This window comes from Ranitomeya imitator, chromosome 3, assembly GCF_032444005.1.
Source record: "Ranitomeya imitator isolate aRanImi1 chromosome 3, aRanImi1.pri, whole genome shotgun sequence".
NCBI classification, from domain to species: domain Eukaryota; kingdom Metazoa; phylum Chordata; class Amphibia; order Anura; family Dendrobatidae; genus Ranitomeya; species Ranitomeya imitator.
In genome coordinates this window covers 417,917,236-417,943,230 of record NC_091284.1, presented here as the reverse complement: position 1 = coordinate 417,943,230, position 25,995 = coordinate 417,917,236, and the positions used below count along the sequence as shown (strand labels likewise).

At 42.7% G+C, this 25,995-nt stretch overlaps 1 protein-coding gene across 3 annotated transcripts in view; it reads right to left on the bottom strand.

The window, feature by feature from the left end:
• The window catches only part of CLTC (clathrin heavy chain), an 84,685-nt gene that overhangs the window by 19,780 nt on the left and 38,910 nt on the right, over positions 1-25,995 (bottom strand). The window contains exons 3-15 of one of the 3 annotated variants that reach the window (XM_069757184.1): positions 16,291-16,320; positions 12,246-12,514; positions 9,280-9,441; positions 7,279-7,392; positions 6,931-7,104; positions 5,856-6,053; positions 4,977-5,177; positions 4,688-4,840; positions 4,275-4,397; positions 3,982-4,119; positions 3,732-3,896; positions 3,332-3,512; positions 702-865 (exon numbers count right to left, since the gene is read on the bottom strand). In XM_069757184.1, the coding sequence (XP_069613285.1) occupies positions 702-865; positions 3,332-3,512; positions 3,732-3,896; positions 3,982-4,119; positions 4,275-4,397; positions 4,688-4,840; positions 4,977-5,177; positions 5,856-6,053; positions 6,931-7,104; positions 7,279-7,392; positions 9,280-9,441; positions 12,246-12,514; positions 16,291-16,320 (2,072 nt within the window). The remainder of the gene's footprint in view (positions 1-701; positions 866-3,331; positions 3,513-3,731; positions 3,897-3,981; positions 4,120-4,274; positions 4,398-4,687; positions 4,841-4,976; positions 5,178-5,855; positions 6,054-6,930; positions 7,105-7,278; positions 7,393-9,279; positions 9,442-12,245; positions 12,515-16,290; positions 16,321-25,995) is intronic. The other 2 variants (XM_069757186.1, XM_069757187.1) reach the window with 2 other exon arrangements.

Genomic DNA, 25,995 nt, shown 5'->3' with positions numbered 1-25,995 from the left:
TCCTCTTTTTTTGTTTGCCTTCATACAGTTGGACATGTTCCTGGGACAGACAAGAAGACAAATGGTCAGTGAGGAAACACTATTTCACTGGATGGAGACATAGCACCACCTGCACTGCCAATTGGAAAAAGGTGTACAGCACTCCAAAGTCGGGGTCCTAACAAGTGCTACAAAAATCCCATAGCTTAATGCTTTATTAACTTGTCCTGTACTTTAGAACTCAAACTACTTTATAAGACATTAACAAGTTGTTAACATGCAGCAAAATCGGATTTTCACAATTTAACCATTTACATTTCCTGCTAACAAAATTTTTTTTATTTCTGGTAAAATTAGACATGTTACATTAAACCAATCATCATGGTGGACAAACTACAATGTTTCGACTGGCTGCAGGTTGTTTTTCTGTGCATACACTTTTCCCCAATTTACTAGAAAGCTCAGAAGAAAAGCTCAGAGGATGCCTTTAAGCTGCTCTGGAAATTGGTTACCAATTTTAACATGTAACTAGAGCTGCTGCTCTTCGCTGCAGAGTCTGGCTGTGTCTGACAGTGGGCGCCTCAATCACTACAGCTGCTACTAAATTGAACTAAGGGAAATGACTATTTTAATCTTCGTCTTCAAGATACTAATTCTAAAACCACATTTCCCAGGATAATGAATGACGCATTGAGGTAGAAGATCAATTTAATCACAATTACCTTGAGGAAGTTTTTCACACGCTCTGGGTCATAACAGTTACTCTCTCGGCAAATTCTCTCAACTTCTTTTATCTGGCCGGTTTTGCAAGCCGCCTGAATGTACTTGAAGTGAACATCAGGATCTTGGCTGAAGTTAACAATGGAACCCAGGAAATAAAACAGGCCTAAAGAAACAAGATTAATAAAGTATTATATACTTCTCTGGGTCTGTACCAATAAAACTACATTAAATAAATCCAACACATGGTAAAAGTATCCAAACTGGCCTGTGCAGCAAGTAATGATTTATAATTCATACTTTTATCTCCCAGAGAAGCAATGCACAACCTAAAAGTCTCCTTACACTGGCATGTTAGGCAAGTCACTCTCCATAAGGAGAAACGTTAGTACTTAGACCTCAGTCAGAGGCCTCTCATAAAACCAAATCAGATCTCATGCTTTGCACTGAGGGGTGGCAACACTCAGAAACAAGTCCGCAAAACTCGTTTGGTTTTTATCCCAAGTCATGTGGCAACGCTTGTTATAGGGTCGATAGTGACACTTAGGATAGCTACTTCCAAGGGGAGGCATTAGAGTTCAAGTTCTATTCCTCCCTGAATAGACAATTTTCATTAATCTATCCACAAACATACACCAGTCATTTCTATACACACTTTAACCCCTTGCCTCTGCCGACAATTTTCACTCCCCTTCTTCCAAGAGCCATAACTTATATTGTTCCGTCGACATAGCAGTATGAAGGCATGTTGCTCACAGGACAAGTTGTAGTTTTGAATGACATCACTATCATATAATGTAATAAAAATTGGGAAAAAAACAAAAATGTAACAATTGTATAAAATGATCGCAGGGAAAAAAGAAAAAAAAAAAAAACACATTCCGCCATTTATTTTTTTGAGTGTTCATTGTATGATTACAGTGAAACCAAACTTGTAGTTTTGTTTTCCTTTTAATTAAAGGGAACCTGTCACCCCCAAAATCGATGGTGAGGTAAGCTCACCGTCATCAGGGGCTTATCTACAGCATTCTGTAATGCTGTAGATAAGCCGCCGATGTTTCCTGAAAGAGGAGAAAAAGAGGTTAGATTATACTCACCCCGGGGCGGTCCTGCTGTAGAATGCTGTATAGAATGCTGTAGATAAGCCCCTGATGACGGTGAGCTTACCTCATATACGATTTTGGGGGTGACGAGTTCCCTTTAAAGTGTTGCATAAAATTGATGTTTGAAAAAAAGTTGCCGCTATCTGAGACCCATAACGTTCTTGAGTCAATTGAATTTCTTAGCACTTAAAAAGCTAATCTCAGAATGGCCTTATTTTTCACAAAGCAAATGCATAGGGATTAATATACAGACTAAGGCCAACATAAATGTATTTACTGTACCTTTGTGGATTTTCTTTATCTCCCTCTCTCCCTTCTAGTTTCTCATAGCCTTATCTACTAAAACTACATTTCCCAAGAGCACTTGCTGCCCCTCAGTGCAATGCCTAGGACTGTAAATAAAAGCTCCCTTGTGGAGGAGGGCAGGGGAGTTGAGCTCTGCTAGAAATCGTCTACAGTAAAAACCACTATCGCCAGAATGATGTATATGGCTGAAGAGAAAATCTGCCGAGTAGGTTACTGTACAGGAGCAGAGGGTGCACAGAGGCAGAACACAAAATGGCAGCGGAGGAGAGGAGAGAGAGGGAGAGGGAGAGGGAGAGAGAGAGAGAGAGAGAAAAAAAAAAAAAAAAATCCCATTGGCTTTGCATTGGGTTTCGGTCGATCCTCGACTTTTCGCCATAATCGGCCGATTTCACTCGACTCGACTTTTGAGATAGTCTGGTTTCGCGAAACCCGGCTCGACCCTAAAAAAGTCAAGGTCGCTCAACCCTAGTTGTCACATGACCACAAGCATGTGATTTACTATTTGCGCTCACGTGCCATCTAAAGTCTCATTCGCTTCTCTCAATGATCAGGATAGTTGGCATGTTACCGCATGTGGTCACCTGACAAGCACACAGTTTCTATTTTGTAAATCCCCTTCAATTTTCACAATTTTTTTTTTAACATGATCCACATTCTTTCAACAATCATTTGTATGAAGATCACAAGTAATACAAATGTAAAGTCTGCAGCCTATATGATAACTATTCGCAGTGATCTCATCACATAGGAGTGTTTGAAGGACACAGATCATGTCCTTCCAGCATGCTCATCTGCCCAAAATGTCACAAGTCCACACGGCAATGTTCCTAATGCTGAAAGAACGCTTTTTGCATTTAAGTCCCATTGCAGAACACAGCACACATCAAGCTCTGCATCCAGAAAATCTTTGTGACACTGTGGCAATTTCTCTTCAGATGGATTAGGGCGACACTCAAATTGATCTCTTTAATAGTAGAGCATTATGATAATATAGTTACGTTCCTGTTGCATGACCTATATGCTGGTTAGCACCACAATAGGGTTCCAGTAAACTAATTTATAGAATCTAATGACCGTTTGTGCGTCATGATCATTTAAAGGTAAAAGTTCAAGAGCCATCTATACAAGCACCCACTCATTAAGCGCAGAATATTCCCACTTCTAGAATTTTACGTTTTTTTTTGTTTTGCTGTGAATTACATTTCTCTTCCCTTACTACGCACCTTCAAAACTCTTGAATGATTCAAAAAGTTCAATGAGAGACTGTGTAGAAAGCTGCTCATGATATTTGGAGGCTACTTGGACGCATATCTGCAGGTTTTGCCGAATGTTTGCAGAAAGCATTGCACGTAAGCATTCAAGGGAGTCTTCAACGGACAGAGAGCCAAAATAATTAACAAGCCACTGGAAATGACAGGGAGAAAAAGGAGTCAATGATATTAATGTTAGTTTTCTACCACTGTACATTACACAAAAAGAACATGAAAATGAGTGCACCGAAAGCGAGACACCACCATAGAGCGTACACCCTCTCTGTGTATTTCACTGGGTGTGTATGAAGCGGTGAAAAATCTCCAAAATTCACAGATTTTTATTTGGCATGTAAACATATGGCGGCCTTACCTCTGGATTGAGAAGATGAGTGTGGACAACTGCTCTCTTAATGTCATATAGATCTGTGAAGTGCTCTAGAGCTCTCTGCAGCAGACCAGCTTTCTCACAAAGCTGGGCAATGTGAGCACGATCATAGTGTGTAAACATCTGGTTACCCAAAATTGCATCTGCAACCTACATGAAAACGGAAACATTAGTACTAAAGTTCCATGCCAGTAGCTTGCAATTCATTCCATAAATGAAAGTTATGTCAGATTACCTGAGGAGCATGCATTAGGTTCATCTCAAGCAAGCGTGTTTGCAATGGACCTTCGCTAGGACGGTTGTTCTTTAGCGCATCCAGTAGGAAAGCGGTGCACTGCTGGATAAGGTTGTATTCCATAAACACATCCACAATCTGAAAAAAGAGAAGATTCATACAGTATCGGCAAGGACTGATGCGAATACACTATTTTATTATACTCATTGTCTTTGCAACAAGGATCTTATGATGAGGTGTGAAAAAAATGTAACAAAAAAACACGCCTTCAGCGTGGTCAATATTTTTTTTACCTGTGTAATATCAGCAAGTGGCTCCTCATCCTGAACCAACATTTGAGCAAATTGTTGGCCTTGATCTGGGTTAATTCTCATGACATTTCTCAGCAAGAAGATCCAGTCAGGGGTGTATCCAACCTGCAGCATGCAAGCAAGAGGAATACAATCATACAATATAATCCACTAACTCCATTTTTTATTTTTAAATATTTTTTGGATTCCATGTTTTTACTAAATCTTCACAATGTATACAAATTAGTTCATACTTTATTGGACGGATGAGTCTTTCATTTCCCTATCCTTGAATTTTTGGCTGAACTTCAGCACCCGACACAGATTCCATCCTCCAATATCAGACAAAATGGTGTGGTGAGCTCTAAAATTCTCCCCTCTCTCCAAGCTAAATACAACTACAGCAACTATCATACCTTTTTAGCATACAGGACAATCTTCTGAACTTGACCAGTTTCTGCGAAACACTGAATAACCTTGTTAGGAACATTAGCCCTCAAGTAAACACTGAGGGCCAATGTAGGGTCTACAGACTTCACAAGATCCCCCAGCTCCTCCGAACACTCCAGCTGAAAAGAATAACAGCACTACTCATTAATGATGCTCAACCAAATGTCTTTAGAAAGTAAAATGCTAATGTACTCCACAGAAACAGATGAAAAATATAGCAGAACAATGGCTCAGACATAACATGCTTTGACGCACCTTGTCCTCCTTGAGCCACTTCTCAAGAAGTTGCTTGCGACCCTGCTGCAGTACAGGTCTACATAATTCCAGAGACTCATATTTATTCAGCTGACCCTGATCTAAGAGAATGCCGAAATACTGTAACAATGGCGAGGTCTGACCAGGTTGGGCAGGAACACTTTGAAAGCGTCTTATGGTTTCTGGAGTACGAAGAATACCCTGGAGTAAAACAGATAAAATGTCAAATATGGAACAAGTAAAACACCCAAGAATATATTTTTTTTTATTGCTTTAATCTGTTTTAGTTCACACAAATGTTGAAAACATCTTCACAATACCCATTTAGCAACATTGCACTGTAACCGATGCAATGAGCCACTGATGTCATTTGCACGTTGCATTGTAATATTAGCCAGCCCATGATTATTCAAATCTGGATACCAAAGATGGTCCAGCACGTCAGTTTACTAAAAGCAATCACAGGATTTGGGAAAGATGTATCATTCCAGGACTACGCCCCTTTAAGGTCACAATCGGCAATATGTGGAATACACATGTAAGCCAGTTAAGTACGGTAATGCACAGTCCTGGTGTCTTCGGAGTAGTGCTAAACATGATGGATGTAAGCTTCAAGCGAACCTGTACTCTGTAATCTACAGTGTTAGGTTGGCGCCATTACAATGATTAACCCCTAAGCGACCGCCAATATGCATTAAAACTGTAGCCGCTAGGGGTACTTATTCCCTCATCGTCGTTTTAAAACAGCAATCGGGAGAAAGGATGTAGCCCCCCCCAGAGTCGGAAAATCTCCAGGGTCTCTGCTGCCGAGAACAGAGCACCACAAAGCCACCCCCTTACTTTAAAGAAATAACAAAATAATGAGGAATAGCTGATAACCTTTGGTGCATTTGCAGCCACCTTTGCTGCCTCTGAGTAATTCCCTTGGGCGAAGAGAGCATTAAATTTGCGAGCAAATAGTTCCTCTGCTCCAGCAAGATTGTTGCGGACAGCCATGCGCAGGGCTAGATCAGGGTTCTGCAGGACATTTGTGATGTATGGTATAATATTTTCTTCTTCTACGCAGACGGAAAGAACCTAAAGGAAAAGAGAGCAAAAACTCCTAGTAGTAGTTCATACAAGGAATAGCAAAATATTTCACACAATACATAAACCGTGGCACTACCATTTAATGTTCATAATAAACTAAGTTAAAATCACAAACAAATGTTTGACTAAATTACATGAAGTTTACAAATAGACACAATAAGGGTGCGAGTACACCTCTAAGACGCCAGCACCCCCTCTGAGGTTTTCCTAGGGGTAGCCACTTTGGGAAGAAGCCGGTAATCCTTTCTTGAAGCAGCTTTGCTGGCGATTTTGCTGACATTGTGCAGCAGCACTGACACTAGAGACATTTTCTGTGATTTAAACTAATTAGCAACAGCTTTCTTGCAGAATTCGCTCGATAAATAATAATAAAGTTACTACTAATTTTAACAGCTCCGTTTTCGAACATTGCAGCAGTTAAAAGTAGTAACGGACAACTGACCATGTGCACAGCAATGTTACTTTTACATTGCTGTGCATCATGTTCAGTTCACTTATTTCTGGCAATTTGCTGCTCTCTCTCAGGTGGGTTCCCGGCAGAATTCGCCCGAAAAAGATGTTGTGGTCACATAGCCTAAAGGGTTTAGGAAAGGAAAGTGGCTTCAGGTGCTGTTACGTCGAGCAATCAGAATTCGTTCCATAACCTACATTTTCCACCTACTGTGGGTCTCCTATAAGCTACACATTGGAAGCCATTTGCCTATGTGGTGTAACAGCTCACCCACTGTGGAGGAGGTAGCAGAGATGGGCAGCGCTGATTGCAGTACTCCATTTTAGGGGAAAAATAACCATTTATCATATTCCAGACCAGTCCGTAACAACCAGACAAGCAACTATAAATACATGGAAATCTCTCCCAATTTACCTGGCCCTTTCTGTTAACTCCGATAATTCCAGCAGTGGCTTCATGTGGTGCAGTGACAAATATGGTCTCTCCACTAATCCGGTTCATGTAAATGCAAGTGCCAGTTTCAAGGTCATAGAGGTGAATGTAGCCATACTTTGTAATTAAGAAGACAACATCATGTTTTCCACTGATCTATACGAAAAAGTAAGAGTAGTAATATTATACAACTGTGAAAAACAAACAAACAGCGATTACGAAAATTATATTTACATTTGGTTTTGACTATTACGTGTTAAGACCTCATACACATCAGTCGAACCGGTCTATATCAATGCGTTTTTCCGACAGACTACAACAAAAGCATACCTGCATTGCGACAGGAAAGTCATTCTGGGCTTCTGGGGGGAAGAAAACATCCACTGCCTTCTTGGGAAAAGGCTGGTTGCCAGTGGGCGGGGTACCAACTTCAATAATATGTAACTAAAAGGTAAAGCACACAAACCTAAAACAATGGACCGACAAAATGGTTCTCATGACCAGTTTTTATTTATATAATCTATATTCAATCTACAAAAGCCTAATCAAAACTGGGAAAAGAACTACAAAATGTTAAGTTTCTGCCATCTGCAAAGCTAGAAAAAAACCACATCGCATGTGTTAATACAAACGGTGCAATGTACATTTTATACGCAAGAGCCATAATCCCTACATTTAAAACAGTTTTCAATATTAGTGGTAAAAAGGAAGATGGTTTCTATTTTACTACTTCTAGAAAGCCGAATGTTGTGGTTTGTGATTATTTATAGCTAGCACTGACAGGAGGACATGTAAAGACCCAAAATCATGTCCTAAAACCAGTGAGTGTAAATAAAATAAATGAATACTGTGCAAAGTTTGATATAAAAAGCATCAGTAATTATAAGCTTTTATGCCTGCTAGTTCTAACTCAATATATAAGCTTCGGCTATGCTTCAGATTAGATTATAGTACATCAAGTTTGTTTATACAGAGTAACATTTTTATTAATTGCTAATGTTTTACACTCGTGCATGAATTAAGAGGGGTTGTCTAGTTTTTTCACACACTGACTGCAGAGGCTCTCCTGTTCTGGCGCTAGGAGTGGGTGGTCATGTGACCGCAAGTATAAAAAGGTATGGATACTCCCGGCCACATTCCAACTAGACTGTATCCAGCCTTGCTCAATAAAACTTGTATTGAACAAGACAGCTCACATCTAGTCAGAATGTGGCCAGGCAGTCAAATGACCACTCAGTCTTTCTACACAGACAGGACAGCAAATTATTCTTTCATGTAAGACTGCTTAAAAACAAGCAGTGAAATGCTTTGCCTCACACAAAGAATAAGCTGTGATCCCATGCTATCTGTATACTCCCAGGAGATGTGGCACGGTCAGACACAGCCATTACACAGTACACAGCAGGGGTACATGTATAAGCATCTCTGCACAGGAACATTTTTTATTATTTTATATCCAGTTGTGGAAGTTTCTTATTCAAAAATCTATTTATTAAAATATACTATGCTCATGGGAAAACCCCATTAAGATTCAATGGATAAATTAAAGTTCTGACAATCTATCACCTCTAGCATTTAATTAAAGGGAACCTGTCACCCCCCCCCCCCCCCCCCTCAGGTGTTTGGAACTAAAAGAGCCACCTTGTGCAGCACTAATGCTGCATTCTGACAAGGTGGCTCTTTTGGTTACAAATGCCTGCACACGCTGAAATAAACGTTTATAAAATGTGCCCCCACATACCCTGAATCCGCCTCCCAGACGGATTCAGGGTATGTGGGGGCACATTTTATAAACGTTTATTTCAGCGTGTGCAGGCATTTGTAACTAAAAGAGCCACCTTGTCAGAATGCTGCATCTGTGCTGCACAAGGTGGCTCTATTAGTTACAAACGCCTGCACACGCTGAAATAAACGTTTATAAATGCAAAACGAATGACATAGGAAAAAAAAACCTGTTACAGAAAAGTAAGAATGTAGCTTTTCAGCCATTTTTATCAAAAATCATTTCAGAGGATCGCGCTATGCTGGAGAAAAGGGCTGGAGGCCGAGCTGTCAGACCGACTCCTACAGACATGCCAGTGAACAGAATTCTGCAACTTCCTATGTATTTTCATACAAACAAGCAAAATAAACAGCAAAGTTAACTGAACATTTTTAATAAAATTCAATTGCAAAAAATTATTTGCAAGCAAAGACAGATGCATGTAATAAAAAAATATATTGTCTAGATTGATAGAAAAATGCTTTTTAGCTGACACATGACAAAGTAATCAATCTGACATGCTCAAGTATCCAGCGACAAGGTCACTACTGTGACTGAGCGGACTTTACCTTTCCTCCAGCCTGGCCTCTAACCGCGAAGCAGAACAGCGTTGACTCTTCGGCATTCCCTTCCATTTTAAACTGAGCAAAGCTGGCAGCATGGCCTTCGATAGGCTGCGACACTTTCCTGTCCACAGAGTACAGCTGCATGGCTCCAACAACACGGTTTTGCTGTGTAAAATAATTCAAAATAGGTCAGTCTATTAAACTAAAGCATACAAATGGGAAAACAATATCACAAAGCTAAAGAGATTTACAATATTACATTGGTCTGAAAGTAATCAAACTAGACTTGATGGAATGAATGGGAATAAAAAGCAGAGATTTGTGATAAAGCTTCACAGTAATACCCACAAAACTTGGCGCTACACGCGGCGTACACCACCGGGCTGGCCACGCTATACAGTAGAAGAAAAAGATGTATATCAGCAGATTCCAAAAGGACACTGTTACCCACCATCAGATGAATGGGGATAGGTGTGATATATAAAGGTCAAGCTTCCTTTAGCATAAAGCATGAAGACCCCAATACACAGCTTTAGCCCTACAGAGAATTTCTATATGCCAAATATCAAATTAGCATTTAATATGGAGTGACTAGCTCTGCGCTGTTGATGTTTCTACACCCACGAAGCAGCATCAGAGGGTGAGTCATGCTAATAAGACAGGCTTTGGAAAGGGATCGTATCCATGTAATGTATTGTGGAGACCTTAAAACGAGCCTCTTCAGCACCGCGGCTTTACAATCCAATACTTTGCATGAAGCAATCTGAAGATCAGGACAACTACTGCCAATATAGGTCTTAAGGTACCTTCACACATAACGATATAGTTAACGATATCGTTGCTTTTTGTGACGTAGCAATGATATCGTTAAGGAAATCGTTATGTGTGACAGCGACCAACGATCAGGCCCCTGCTGGGAGATCGTTGGTCGCTGAGGAAAGTCCAGAACTTTATTTCGTCGCTGGACTCCCTGCAGACATCGCTGGATCGGCGTGTGTGACACCGATCCAGCGATGTCTTCACTGGTAACCAGGGTAAACATCGGGTTACTAAGCGCAGGGCCGCGCTTAGTAACCCGATGTTTACCCTGGTTACCAGCGTAAAAGTAAAAAAAAAAAAAAACACTACATACTTACCTACCGCTGTCTGTCCCCGGCGCTCTGCTTCTCTGCACTCCTCCTGCACTGGCTGTGAGCGTCGGTCAGCCGGAAAGCAGAGCGGTGACGTCACCGCTGTGCTTTCCGGCCACTGTGCTCAGTCAGTGCAGGAGGAGTGCAGAGAAGCAGAGCGCCGGGGACAGACAGCGGTAGGTAAGTATGTAGTGTTTGTTTTTTTAACTTTTACGCTGGTAACCAGGGTAAACATCGGGTTACTAAGCGCGGCCCTGCGCTTAGTAACCCGATGTTTACCCTGGTTACCCGGGGACCTCGGGATCGTTGGTCGCTGGAGAGCTGTCTGTGTGACGGCTCTCCAGCGACCAAACAGCGACGCTGCAGCGATCAACATCGTTGTCGGTATCGCTGCAGCGTCGCTGAGTGTGAAGGTACCTTAAGACTATCAGTGGTCACTGCTTTACGGAGCTTGGGTTATTCATGCATCGAAAAGAAAATAACTTATTTTCTGTTCTAGGGGAAATGAGAAATCTGCCCAAGGCAAGATCTGTTCTTTAAAGGGAACCTGTCACCCGTTTTTTCAGATTGAGATAAAAATACTGTTAAATAGGGCCTGCGCTGTGCGTTACAATAGTGTATGTAGTGTACCCTGATTCCCCACCTATGCTGCGAAATACATTACCAAAGTCGCCGTTTTCGCCTGTCAATCAGGCTGGTCAGGTCGGGTGGGTGTGGGCAAATCAGGCTGGTCAGGTCGGGTGGGTGTGGTCACAGCGCTGTTTCTTCCCCAGCTTTACGTTGGTGGCGTAGTGGTGTGCGCATGTCCCAGTGCCGAATCCACTTGCGCGCACGTGAAGAAACAGCGCGCGATCTGCGCTATTACTGTCTTCGGTGGGGGCGGCCATCTTCCTGGGGCCGCGCGTGCGCAGATGGAGTGCTCTGCTGCACGGCGCTTCAGGAAAATGGCCGCGGGATGCCGCGCGTGCGCAGAAGAGATCGCGGCGGCCATTTTCCTGAAGCAGAGTTTGTATACTCGGTTTCAGGAAAATGGCCGCCGCGATCTCTTCTGCGCACGCGCGGCATCCCGCGGCCATTTTCCTGAAGCGCCTTGCAGCAGAGCACTCCATCTGCGCACGCGTGGCCCCAGGAAGATGGCCGCCCCCACCGAAGACAGTAATAGCGCAGATCGCGCGCTGTTTCTTCACGTGCGCGCAAGTGGATTCGGCACTGGGACATGCGCACACCACTACGCCACCAACGTAAAGCTGGGGAAGAAACAGCGCTGTGACCACGCCCACCCGAACAGCCTGATTTGACCACGCCCACCCGACCAGCCTGATTGCCAGGCGAAAACGGCGACTTTGGTAATGTATTTCGCAGCATAGGTGGGGAATCAGGGTACACTACATACACTATTGTAATGCACAGCGCAGGCCCTATTTAACAGTATTTTTATCTCAATCTGAAAAAACGGGGTGACAGGTTCCCTTTAATGGGGATTGTGTCTCATGTTAAAGGGCAGTCTGTGGCCAGACAATACCTCACTCTTTATATTGCCATCCCCATCTATAGATAGAAGTAACTGCTGATCACTGTAGTTCCGTCATGAATGGCGCATAGGCATGCATGACAAGCCTCCACAAAGAATGAGGCGGGGACGGGCATTAAAACATCTGCTCCAATCAAAATGGGGCTGCAGAGCCCCATTATTGCCGATTTCAGAGCCCAGACCTTGGGATTCCTGGGTGTCCTTACAGTCAGACTGAGCAATCACTCACCCCTTAGTCCTTGGATAGAGGATTACTCCCAAAAAGACTCATTAACCACCAATAAAAGCTAGAGACACTTGGTGTTTACCTGGGCAGAGATTCCGGTAAGAAGCAGCCACTTCTGTTTAGCATCTGTCCGGTAGTTAATGATCTGGCATCCTGCCAGGCTGGAGTGTCGATCAAACATCTTTACTGGCTGCGACTCCCCCTCCATGCTCCAATGATACACAGCATTGTCAGTGACTAGCGCCACGGTGTTCAGCGAGATCCACTTCCAGAAGGTGACGTCGTCGGTCATGGTGTGAGCCTTCATCTTACTTTTCATTTCAATGTTAAAGATCTGGAGGGTTTTCCCAGCTGAAAACAGAAACAAGCACATTTTTTTCCCATGAAGCCATTCCCACCCCACCCCGCTGCAACCACGGCAGATGTAATATTTTATGCCAGTTTCCATCATGCAGAAATAACATGGTCGTAGTTCATGATGCATTATGTTTAACAAAAAAAAATGCTACAAAAGGATCTAAATGAAGATCACCGGGATAATTGTAAAAGGAAACCCCTCCACAGGGAAGGCATTAATACTGTGCATTGGAGAAAACATTTGGAAATTGGTTTAACAAAGAGTTAACCAATTTGATTATAAAAAGTATGGAAACACAGCTTTCTCTGCCATGCTGGGAAACCAAGCATGGCTCATCCCCCCCGAAGCCCCAAGCATTAACCCAGAGTCTACCAATCATTTACATTGCTTTAATGTAGATTTCCAGAAGCAATATACGGCCATCTAAATCCATTTATTAGCCCAACCTTCAGATCGCTTAAAGGGGTTGTCCAGCTTTTACTGCAACTAAATATGCTGCCTATACATAGAGCCAAAAGGAGAAATCCAGGATTATAAAAAAAGGGAAAAAATAAAAAGTCTGCCTTTTCCATCAGAAACCTCACCAGTCTTGTCTACAGGCAGTATCTATTATTACAGCACAACTCAATTATTTTACATAAGGAAAGAGATACAAGACAGACCATAGACAAGAGCGGCGGGGTTTCAGGGAATTAAACAAAATAGAATAGTTTTTTTTATAATCCTGGAAACCCCTTTTTGACCATATGCATTAGTCGCCATCTTCTCCCCCATGTTTTTGTCTTCATATCTGCTCGCTACCATTTAATGGAAATATTCCCATTTACATCCACAGGCTGGAGACTTGTTGTCCCACAGCTGCGGAGACTGTTACATTGTATCAGGGGAGCTCATCCTAAAAGTCCAGAACAGAAAGTTGTGCTGCTACATACAGGTCAAGCCCGCAGCGAGAAAACCTGCAGTCCTACTATGGACGGTGTTTGCATGCTGTATATGGCAGTAGTTCTAGAGTTTCTCACAAATCCACAGTGAAATGTTATGTTTGGTGGAAACGGGCTAGATCAGGCATGCGTATATTTGGCCAGTGTGAGGCCCATGGGTTCAACGGAAAATACACTAACTAGTGAGGAGTGAACACGCTGGGATAAGGTTATCTGGCATGCTCAGGTGCTAACCGAGTGTCTTCGGCGTGCTCAAAAAAATATATGTTTGAGACCCAGCACCTGCTGTTTGACAGCGGCGACACATTCAAGGACTGCCTAAAACAATCCCTGCATGTGTTGCGGCCACGAAACATCCAGCCGCGGGGGTCTCAAACATATTTTTCAAGCACGCCAAAGAAACTCTGCTAGCACCCGAGCATGCTCAGATAACACCTTATCCAAACACAACTATTTTTTTAGGCAGACCAATGGTCAGTTTGATGATAAAAACACAAAAACTAATTCCTTGCAGCATGCATTGGGCCTGGGCAGTTTTTATAGACCAGATTAATAGTTGTCCACAGAAAGCAGCTTCTGCACTCGTCTGCTATGAGGTCGAGCACACAAATGCAGTCACAGCCGCAATTTGCGGATCTCATTGGCTCATAGTACGGTCGTGTGAACCCACCATTGTTGTGGACAACAGACACTTGCAGGCAAATCACAAATCTCTAATGTTCTGGACTCGAAGATGAAACACTAAATACAATTAACTCAATCGAAGACTATTTTGTGCATCTAAATGTAAACCGTCAATACTTTCAGCCAACGGTAGGAAGCAGAGATCTTGAAGAATGAGTATTTGGGGGAAAAAGTTGCATAACTTTTCTTGCTCAATGAATAAGCCAAGGCAGGACCAATCCCAGGGTGCTCTAGATGGCTTCTAAAGCGGACAGTAAATTTGCTGACCCCTGAATAGCGTTATCTACATCACACTTTACAACCCCTTTAATACTGTAATAGAAATATTCAGAAACCAGTGATGTATCCTTTTGCTTTCATTTATATAAAACTATGTTCCCATCACTTTCATTAGGCAAATGTTGACAACAAGCAAGGAAATGATTGAAAATGCAAATCATTTAGCTAAAGTGGCAAATACAATGGGATGCGGATATTTAATGAATAGTGGCACATGAAGGTAGCCATGTCTAATTGATTTGGGTACAACTGTCCATCTGGAGATAGGGGAAGGTGCTGTGGAGGCTAGAGAGGTAATTTTGACCTGCTGCTGACCACACAAAAAAAAAATCTGTGCAATACACTGAAGAATGGCAAACATATCAGTTATTTTAGGAGATAAGAAAAATGGGACTACAGCCAGCTGAAATGACCCCCAATGGATGAACAGACATGTGATTTCATTGAAACCTATCCTAGATTCCCTCAGCAGCCTAAACAGCAGTGGTGATCCATCACCTTTCACATCAATGGTGCCCAATTGATCAGTCACCACTGTGTGGGGAAACAGCCCCTGGCATGTAGGACATGGGAGTATGTCAGCATAGAATTACTGTTCCAACCATAACAGGCGCTCTATGCACCCTTGGCGTTGCCAAACAGGACAGAGCACCTTCCCTCCCGTATGGTTACCCTCTATCTCCACCTCCCCTCCTATTCGATTAACAGGTATGGCTTCATGGAGCCAGACAGAAAACCAGTAGCGCCTGTACTTTGAATAGTCATTCCGTGCTTACCTTTCATTTTCTACAGTCAGTATCATTCCTTATACACTCGCTGTAGTTTTGCACTACATCCTATAGTCCCCATGGCATGCAAACTAGCCGATAGTCTGATGTATATGGGACAGGGGGGGTCTCAACTCAACCTGGACGTCAGGAGAGGAGAAGGATCAAGTTATTGGAATTTAAACAGCGTATATTTTTGTTAGCCACCAAGTTAGTCTGCTAGAGGAAAACTGGCAGCAGCTCGCTCGTAAAAAAAACAATAGTGAGCGGAACAGTGTGTTTGTGAGTAAGGGGGAGTCAGGAGTCATAGCGGTCTACGGAGAGGTTATGGCCGATTGCCATCCAATGTGGGAAGGGGACTTAATGCCATTATGGGAAGTTGGTGCCTACTTAAGTCTATGTCCGAGATTTCACGCCAGTGTAGAAGAGGATGTGTGCTGGACTCTGATGCTCCCGATTCATCGGTGCACACACCTCTAAACAAATCTCTGAAAAGTGGCGTGTGTCTCACCTTGTTGGGGGACTGGATTAAGATTTGTGGAGTAAAACTGTACTGATTATCATAAATTTGACCAGTGTGGGTTATCTTGTCCCCATCCAGCCAACTTTGCTGGAACAGAACGAAAATGGTGCAAGACCCCCATAAGTGTAGCAAAAATTTAGAGCACCCTCGCGTGGCGCTAAAATTTTGCAACTTCTCAAAGTTTTTTTTTTTTATGCCAGAATTCTGGTGTAAAAGCTTTGATGAATCGGGGCCTTGAGCAAATACCATTATCTGTCACAGCAAAGAGGCGTTAGGTAGGAGTTACAAAGCCCTACTCTTAAGAAATGTACTTAAGCTATGCCGAAATCTAGAGATCCACACATCCATGTCCTGAAACTGGAAAGCAGCAGCCATCCCTCTTAGGACAAATGAAACGCCTAACACACAATAGCTAAGAAAGCAAGGGGAAGTGCTAATAAATGCTGCGCTAATCGCTCCGAATCCCTCCCAGCTCCATACCCAGAATAGCACAACCCTAGCCAGATTTCATTGGGATTACTGAGCAAGCATACATTGTTAGTGCTGTACATCTAGGTCTACATGGTGATACTTACACTGCGCTGAGGCATTCTCTGCTGTGCCTGCTTCAAAAAAAAAAATTAAAAAGATTGCAATCACTTTAAAAAGAGCCGTCTATACAAGGCTACTTAACTGTACATTAACAAGAAATAACTAAGTTTACTGATGGTTAGAGGTACATAGGTTGAATATCTGTTTGCTTGAAGTCCGTCAAGATGGCTCATGGTTTACAGTAGTTAACTTTACTCTCAACTGGGCAACTCTTAGTGTGCGTCCTTAGATTGCTGCCAGCCCAACGCTCGCCAGCTCAAATTCCCCTCACAATACATTAACTGGAGAAGAAGAAAAATGCACCTGCCAGATCACTCTGACCGCAGCTTATATCCAGGGAAGGAAGACGGATCAGGCAATTCAATTTACGCTGGATGATGCTTTTCCTCAACGCTTGAGCCAATGCTCGGGATGTGACATAGCACTGAAGGAGCCACTTTCCCCAACCACTAGCCTCTTTAGCCAGGCAAGGAAATTAGAAGGTGAACAGTCAATGCTCTATCCAGCTAAAGAAGCTGGTGTTGGGCAGGGAAGTAACCCAGGGAGACAGAGGCTCTAAGGGCTCAATCACACCCTGATGACTTAATGGCCAATTTGAATATGAATTAACCCGCTAATTATTCAGGAATGCAGCAACAGAGAGAAGGAATAAAGATGCCGATGGATTTAAATATCAGACCTGCATGTCCTTATGTGCAGTTTCGAGGGATTGATCTTACAGTCAGATTTGCTTTAAAAAGGTGGAAACCTTGGGGTACTGTTCAATGTATAATTTTAATGAAGACTGTATGCCATGGTATAACCATGCAATGGCATAAGTCATCCATTGACTCGCCAACGTAAACCAAAGTGACTGAGGCCAGAGCTCAAAAATGCTGCAACAAAATAAGAGAAGGCCAGACAGGCCTGCTGTGTATCTGTTTAGGTGATCTGATCACAGAATTGTATAAACAGCTAGTTTTATTCTGTCTGTCCTATACTCTTATCACGGTAGAACATAAGCTTTTTTTTAATCACTATGACAATTGATATCGGAAAGCATGTTCAGATTTACATAATACGTGTCTTCTTGTGTTTACACTGGTAATCTACTACAATACGAAAACTACAAGAGCACCAATACAGTATTCAAAGAGCAAACTACTAGCCTAAAGGTACCGTTACACTTAATTTACCAACGATCACGACCAGCGATACGACCTGGCCGTGATCGTTGGTAAGTCGTTGTGCCGAAGTCCCCGGGTAACCAGGGTAAACATCGGGTTACTAAGCGCAGGGCCACGCTAAGGCTACGTTCACATTAGCGTTGCGCGCCGGTGACGCAACGGCGACGCAACGCACGACGCACCAAAAACGCGCGCAAAAACGCTGCGTTTTGCGACGCGTGCGTCGTTTTTTGACGAAAATCGGACGCACGAAAAATGCAACTTGTTGCATTTTCTTGCGTCCGACGCTAGCGTCGGAAACGACGCACGTGTCGAAAAACGCTAACAAAAAAACGCACGCGTCCCCCATGTTAAACATAGGGGCGCGTCGCCGCTGCGTCGCCAACGCAACAGCGACGCACATTAGCGTAACGCTAATGTGAACGTAGCCTTAGTAACCCGATGTTTACCCAGGTTACCACTGTAAATGTAAAAAAACAAAAAACATTACATACTTACATTCCGGTGCCTGTCACGTCCCCCAGCGTCAGCTTCCCGCACTCACTGTGTCAGCGCCGGCCGGCCGTAAAGCAGTGACGTCACCGCTGTGCTTTACGGCTGGCGCTCACAGTCAGTGCGGGAAGCTGAAGGCGGTGGACGTGACAGGCACCGGAATTTAAGTACTGTTTTTTTTTTTTTACTTTTACAATGGTAACCAGGGTAAATATCAGGTTACTAAGCGCGGCCCTGCGCTTAGTAACCCGATATTTACCCTGGTTACCAGTGAACACATCGCTGGATAGGAGCCACACGCCGATTCAGCAATGACAGCGACCCAAAAAAAAAAAGGTCCTGATCATTCCCAGCGACCAACGATCTCCCAGCAGGGGCCTGATCGTTGGTCGCTGTCACACAGAATGATTTTGTTAACGATATCGTTGCTACGTCACAAAAAGCAACAATAACGTTAAAGAAATAGTTATGTGTGACGGTACCTTAAGGAAAAATGCCAGTCTACATTGCCAAAGTCTTATGTCTACACCCAGTCATAGGCTAAATAAGGGAAACCTGTTGTTGTTGTTCAACCATGACACTTCTGGTAGAAGTAATCACTGAAGTCTTTATAAAATGTGTAGCAGGCGCACTTCATGAATTAGTCAAATCCTAGTTCCAGACTCACATTTCAGTGACAGCAAATCGAGAGGCTCGTCTGCAATGGCCATCACACAGCAAGTGACAGCAAGGGAGAAGACAGTCCTCCAGACTCACCAGTCTTAGAATAATTGAAACTCATGTCCTAGAAACCACTTCCTAATAAAACAGCATAAAACCAAACAATCATCTTAGCCCTCAATACGGCAGCTGTGCAGGCCCGTTATAACAGAAATATTCTATCTAAAACACTTGGGAAGGTTTTCAAGGAAACAGAAATGTTACTAGAATATATTATGTTACTACGGTACTTAATTCAATTGCAGGCTGAACCTTATCCGGACAACACACGGCCAGTATTTTTTTTCCGCCGCTTTAGAACCAGACAATTTTTTATTATTGCACTTTCGTTTTTTTATTAATTGTTTTTACCCCTTCTCCTTCCAAGAGCCATAATCTTTTTGGTTTTAATTTAACATAGCCATATAAGGGCTTGTAGTTTTGCTGGACAAGTCATTTTAAATGATACCATTCAATTTAACAAAATCAGGGTTTTCTTTTTACATTGGTCATTTTGCAGTAAAAAAAATTACCAGGCAATATGATTCTCCAACCCAGTAGAATTAGAGCAATACCACTTTTGTAGCATTGGATTTATTTATACTTTTAGTTGGTTTGTTTTATTGTGCAGTGAGCTTATACCAATTTTGTGTACATAATATTTCTTATAACATTTTTATTTAGGGAGGGGAGGTGCAGAAAAACTTGTAAGGCTATGGGCACACATCTGGAATTGCAGTGGAAATTTCTGCGGCAATTCCGCAACTGTGACGTGGGTAAAACGCATGCGGAATTGGCATGCATTTTCCCACTAAACACTAGCGCTTTGCAAGCGTAATTAGCTTGCAGAATGCTAGCGTTTTCCAAGCGATCTGTAGCATCGCTTGGAAAACTGATTGACAGGTTGGTCACACTTGTCAGTGTTTGACAAGTGTGACCAACTTTTTACTATTGATGCTGCCTTTGCAGCATCAATAGTAAAAAGATAGAATGTTAAACATAATAAAAAAAATTTAAAAAAAAAAAAATCATGATATTCTCATCTTCCGGCAGCCCCGGCAGTCTTCCCGCTCCTCATGATGCTCCCGGTCCCAATAATGCCTAGCGGCAATGATCTCAGATGACGTAGCATCTCGCGAGACCGCTACATTATCACAGGTCATTGCCGCAAAGCATCACTGGGAACGGAGCATCGCGAGGAGCGGGAACGCTGCGAGGGCCGCTGGAAGGTGAGAATATCACGATTATTTTTATTTATTTTTTAACAATTATATGGTTCCAACCGCACATGATCCACCATGTGGGAAGTAAGCGGATCAATGCATTCCCATGTGTGCGGAATCCCCACTAGGAATGAATATGCTGCGTTTTTTTTCCGGAATGCGATTCCGCCACGGAAAAAAACGCAACATGTACACAAAAATTGCGGATTGCATTCTAATAGGATGCTTAATGTATGCAGGTTTTTTTTTTGCGGTTTTATGTTTTTATAGTGAAAAACTATGAAAAATCCTGAACGTGTGCACATAGCCCAAGGCTATGTGCACACGTTGCGGATTAGCCTTAGGAATTTCTGGTGCGGATTCTGCATCTCTTGGCAGGAAACGCAGGTGCGGATTTGACGTGTTTTTTGTGCAGATTTCGTGTTTTTTGCTGCGGATTTTTAACCCTGCGGATTTCTATAATGGAATGGGTGCAAAAACGTTGCAGATCCGCAAAAAAGTAGTGACATGCTATTTATTTTAATCCTCAGAGTTTCCGCACGGAATTTTCCACACCATTAGCACAGTGTTTAGTTTTTTTCTCATTGATTTACATTGTACTGTAAATCACTTGCGGATCTGCAGCGTTTCTGCACAGCAAAAAAACGCTGTGGATCCGCAGCAAATCCACAACGTGTGCACATAGCCTAAAACTGGCATTTTGATTTTTCCCCTCCTTACAGCATTTACCGACTAGGCTAATTCCATATTTTAATAGAGCCGACATTTAACTTTTCCTCTTAATGGGGAGAAAAGGGTGGTGATATGAATATATTTATTTTTGTATATTATTTTTAGTCTCCTTAATACAAGGTACCACTCCAGAGTTGTTTTTTTTATTCCCACAGATGAAGTGGTGCATTAAACACAACGCTCCTGCCCCAATCGTATACTTACCCTCAGGCATCTCCACCCGCTTTTTGGCACCACTCCAGTTCCGCAGCACCATCTTGTGAGCACAGCTTCTGAGCGTCCGGAAGTCAGATGTTACATCACAAGCTCTCAATTAAAGTCTATGAGAGCCAGATGAAGAAATCAGACTAGGGTGCATGTCCACCGTCCAGATTAACGGCGCTTTGGACGGAGCGGAAAACCCGTTCCGCCCATAGCGCCGCCCCCTTCTGTACTCGCGGTGATTCCGGATGTGTTAATTGCACACATCCGGAATCTCTGCACCCCATACATAGGGCCGTTATTTACCTTGCTGCGACGGAGCGTCGTCGCGAGGTAAAAAGACATGCTGCGTTCTAAAAAGACGCCCTGCATATCCGTAAACGCAGGGCCGCCGGATGTGTGTTCGCACGCATAGTGGAGACGGGATTTCATAAAATCCCCTCCACTATGCGGTAACATCTAGACGCTGCGGGTTGTACGCAGTGTTCAATTCGGATGTAATCTGGACAGTGGACACGCACCCTTATACTGGTTAGTGACTTCTGGCTCCCTCCATGAAAACACTGGAGCAGCCGGCAGGTCACAAACTGCAGGACACAGAGGGACAGCAAAAACGCCAAGGACAGCATCAGTCAGGGGACTAGAATTTTAAGCAGCACGCCAGCAAAGAAAAAAAAAAAAATGCGTATGCCAGAAGTCGCAAACCCATCTTACCCGGAGAGACTCATCCAGCTCTAACAGGGTCATGAGCCACATCCATACCTCCCTGGAATAGTGACATCCAGCTCCCATCACTGTCAAAGTAGTGACACCCAGTGCCTCCATTACCAGTATGACGACAGCCATAACTTTCCTACAGAGATCACACAGGCAACATACCTGCACCCAGGGGTTACACTCATTCCATATTATCACATCAAGTGCTCCCACCACATTACAGTATCCAGCTTCCAGCTCCCCTCTATTTGGAAGCATCATCTTAACTCCAGATTACTATACTTCATTTATCTCTAAACCAGGTACGGACTGGGGCTGAAATTCAGTCCTGGCATTTGAAATCACACAGGCCCATGTTGTCCCCATCCCCATGAACCAGATGGGATATATTACTAATATTACCCTGGATGGAGGAAAAAAGATTTTCTACAAGACCATTATTATTATCATTATTATTATTATACATTTTTATAGCGCCATTTATTCCATGGCGCTTTAAATGTGAATACGGGGCAAATATAGACAAATACATTAAACATGTAAATATTTCTATTGATACCCGTGGCATGCTGGGGTAAGTGACAAGAGTCAGTATGGGTGTCTTGAGATCACCGATTCTATTAACAACGTAAAAGCAGATAAGGAAGCCCATGACAAGAAAGGCCCTTCTGGCGTTTGCCAGAATTGCCAGTCCGGCCCTGCTCTAAACCCCCAAAGCCAGTACGTAAGCATCCATATCTAATCTTTTGTGGGGAACTAAGGACAAAAGTCACCAAACTTACTAGATCTTGTTAGACCTACTTTGCATAACCTAATGCTAAAGCACCAGTCTGGCAGACCACTAAAAACCGCACATCATGAGCCCACAAGCTAAAGATTGGGGACCCCTAGATTATACTATATACCACAGTATTGTTGTATATGGTATAAATGGTTTCTTATGGAGCTCAGCCTATGGCAGCACTTCACAGGAGGCCAGAGATGACGGCTGTCATAGTAATGCATCGGTCTCCTGCAATGGTGTGTATAGGGCTGATGGGAAGCAGAGCACATGGGTACAAGTGTCATTTAAAAGTCCCTGTCAAAACCGTGGCCTGAACTCTGCTACAGTTGCAGCTGTTAAGAGACAGATGCCGGCTCTGTAAAACAGCCAGTATCTGAGGTATGTGGCGGGAACCCCTTCCACACCTGCAGACTCCTTAACAGGATGTTAATTCACATCTTGGCATGGGAAAGGGTTAAAGCGGACATGTCACTGGATTTGTTAAATTAAACCAAGTACCTCCCCCAGTTGCCGTTGCTGCACCGCTACTGGAACAGCTTTACTTTTGAGCCCTCCTTTCCAAAGTTATGCACACCAGTAATAAAAAGCGGCTAATATACAAGTCTTCCCTTCTAGGACACTGGCCACACAGTGGAGAAAAAGACAATGCCCACAGAGAAGGTTTGTGGTAGACACCTTGTTGGTTCAAAGGAAAATGTGCACCTGTTATAACCAGGTTTGACTGATGAGGGCCATGGAACAGCAGCAACTAAAGGAGGTCGGCCATTTAAATAGGAAAAAATCCAGTCAAAAGTCCTTTTTAAAGAATATCTAACGATATCTAAAATCAGCATTGTGGGATGAGGGGACGGAGGTGGGGAGAAAGCGACATGTCAATGGCAACAGATTCTGCAAATAAAACACATAAGGTAACCACACTTGGATTAACCTCATTTAATAGATCCGTGGCATATCAAAAGGGTCAGCCTTGGATTTCTGCCAATGGATTAGTGTGAAATTTTTTCACATAGAGAAATAATCTGTTGTCTGAAGATACCTTTACTCAGTCTTTAATTCTATCCCAAGCTTGATGTATACACAAATGAAAGAAAGCAGAACTGTAAAATATTTGGAGCGGTGGTGACAGCTCAGCACTAGCACTTATGAAAAAGTATGCACTCAGCTTCCAACATTGGCTTTATGTGTAGGCAATTCATGTAAAACAACAGAGGCCAAATGTTTTGATACCAACATTGTTTTTTGCAAATTTCGCTGCTTTAGTGTATTTCGATCTTTAGCGAGACGTTTCTGTGGTTACAGAAGTACAATTATAAGCTTATCAGTTTTTATATTATTTACAAATACTTCAAGTTTATGTAAAGACTCAACATCTACAGTGTTGTCCCTTATTTTCCAAGACTTCTGCAATTCGCCCTGGCAGGTTTATGTCAGCTTCTGGGCCAAATCCAAAGCGATGCCAACCTATTCTTGTCTAATCAGTGCTGGAAGTGTATCACAAGTTCAGTGTTCTTGTTTGTCCATCACTTTTTGAAGACTGACCACACGTTCGAGATCGGAGAGGTTTCATTGCCATGGATCCAAAATGTCAATGTTTTGTTCACCGAGCAACTTCATTATCACTTTTGCATTGTGGCATGGTGCTCTAGAATACTGGAAAAAAGCACCAAATAAATCATGTACCTTTAGAAGTTGTTTTTGGAGGATGACTAGGTACCACTTTATTCATGGCAGTCTTATGCAAGATTGTGAGTGAGCCCACACCATTGCATGAAAGCAGCCCCATATATGAATGGTCTCAGGAGGCTTTACTGTTGGCATGACACAGGACTCATAGTAAAGCTCACCATTTATTCTCCAGACAATCATTCTTCTAGATCTTCCAAACCAGTGGTCCAACTCCAGTCCACAGAAGCAACCACCAACAGATCATGTTTTCAGGAATTCCGTAGTATTCTATTGGGCGATGGCATTATCACCTGGGCAATATTAAGGAAATCCGGAAATAAATCTGTTAGTGGCTCTTCAGGACTGGATTTGGGGAACACTATTCTAGACTGTCTAAACAAACCCTAGTACTCTGCAGTCTAATCCTTGTACACCCTGCAAGATATCAGTTTCTTCTTAATGTTTTTCTTGGAGAGAAATGCTTTCTTTGCTTCCCTCCTTGACAATTCAATCAGCATGACAGAGGGACATCAAATGCCTCGTCCCAGTTTACACTTTCTCCTGAGAAAATGAGCTCACTGAAATGATTGAATTATACCTGCTTACATGACAACTAAGGAGAAAGGGTTAACAAGGACAAAGCAGCGGATATAATTCGAAGGAGACTGGGCAGATATGCAGTGAAAATGGGTATTTTTTATGAAGTTTATTTTCATGGCAAGAAATGACTTTGTATCATCTCTATATTGTTATGGAGAGTGATCCGATGAATTGTAAAAAAAAATAAAATAAAATGGCAATCTGCCACTATATACACTAAAGCAGTAAACTTTGTGAAAACTACAATTTGCATTGGTCTCAAACAGTTGGCCACAACAGAGCATTGTTTAACCCTTACATGACCTTTGGGATTTTCCGTTTTTCGCTCCCCTCCTTCCCAGAGCCATAACTTTTTTATTTTTCCATCAATATGGTCATGTGAGGGCTTATTTTTTGCGGGACGAGTTGTACTTTTGAACGACATCATTGGTTTTACCATGTCGTGTACTAGAAAACAGGAAAAAAATTCCAAGTGCGGTGAAATTGCAAAAAAAGTGCCATCCCACACTTGTTTTTTGTTTGGCTTTTTTGCTAGGTTCACTAAATGCTAAAACTGACCTGCCATTATAATTCTCCAGGTCAGTACGAGTTCATAGACACCAAACATGTCTAGATTCTCTTTTATCTAAGTGGTGAAAAAAAAAATCCAAACTTTGCTTAAAAAAAATAAATAAATTGCGTCATGTTCCGATACCCGTAGCGTCTCCATTTTTCGTGATCTGTGGTCAGGTGAGGGCTTATTTTTTGCGTGCTGAGCTGGCATTTTTAATGATACCAATTTGGTACTGATACGTTCTTTTGATTGCCCGTTATTGCATTTTAATGCAATCTCGCCATGACCAAAAAAACTTAACTGGCGTTTCAATTTTTTTTCTCACTACGCCATTCAGCGATCAGGTTAATTTTTTTTTTTTTATTGATAGATCGGGCGATTCTGAATGTGGCGATACCAAATTTGTGTAGGTTTGATTTTTTTTTTTAATTGATTTATTTTGAATGGGGCGAAGGGGGGTGATTTAAACTTATATTTTTTTCACTTTTTTTTAATTTTTTTTTTCTTTTGCCATGCTTCAATAGCCTCCATGGGCGACTAAAAGCTGGTAGAACTCTCGATCGGCTCTACTACATAGCAGCGGTCATCAGATCGCTGCAATGTAGCTTAATAACAGGCTTGCTATGAGCGCCGACCACAGGGTGGTGCTTACAGCTAGGCGGGATCATTAGCCATAGAGGTCTCAAGGACCGATCATGTGACGGGGGTCGGCGATGCGCTTATTTCCGGCCGGATGGCTGGAAGCGCTGGTTAAATGCCGCTGTCAGCATTTGACAGCGGCATGTAACTAGTTAATAGCGGCGGGTGAATCAATATAATCCGCCGCTATTGCGGGCACATGTCAGCTGTTCAAAACA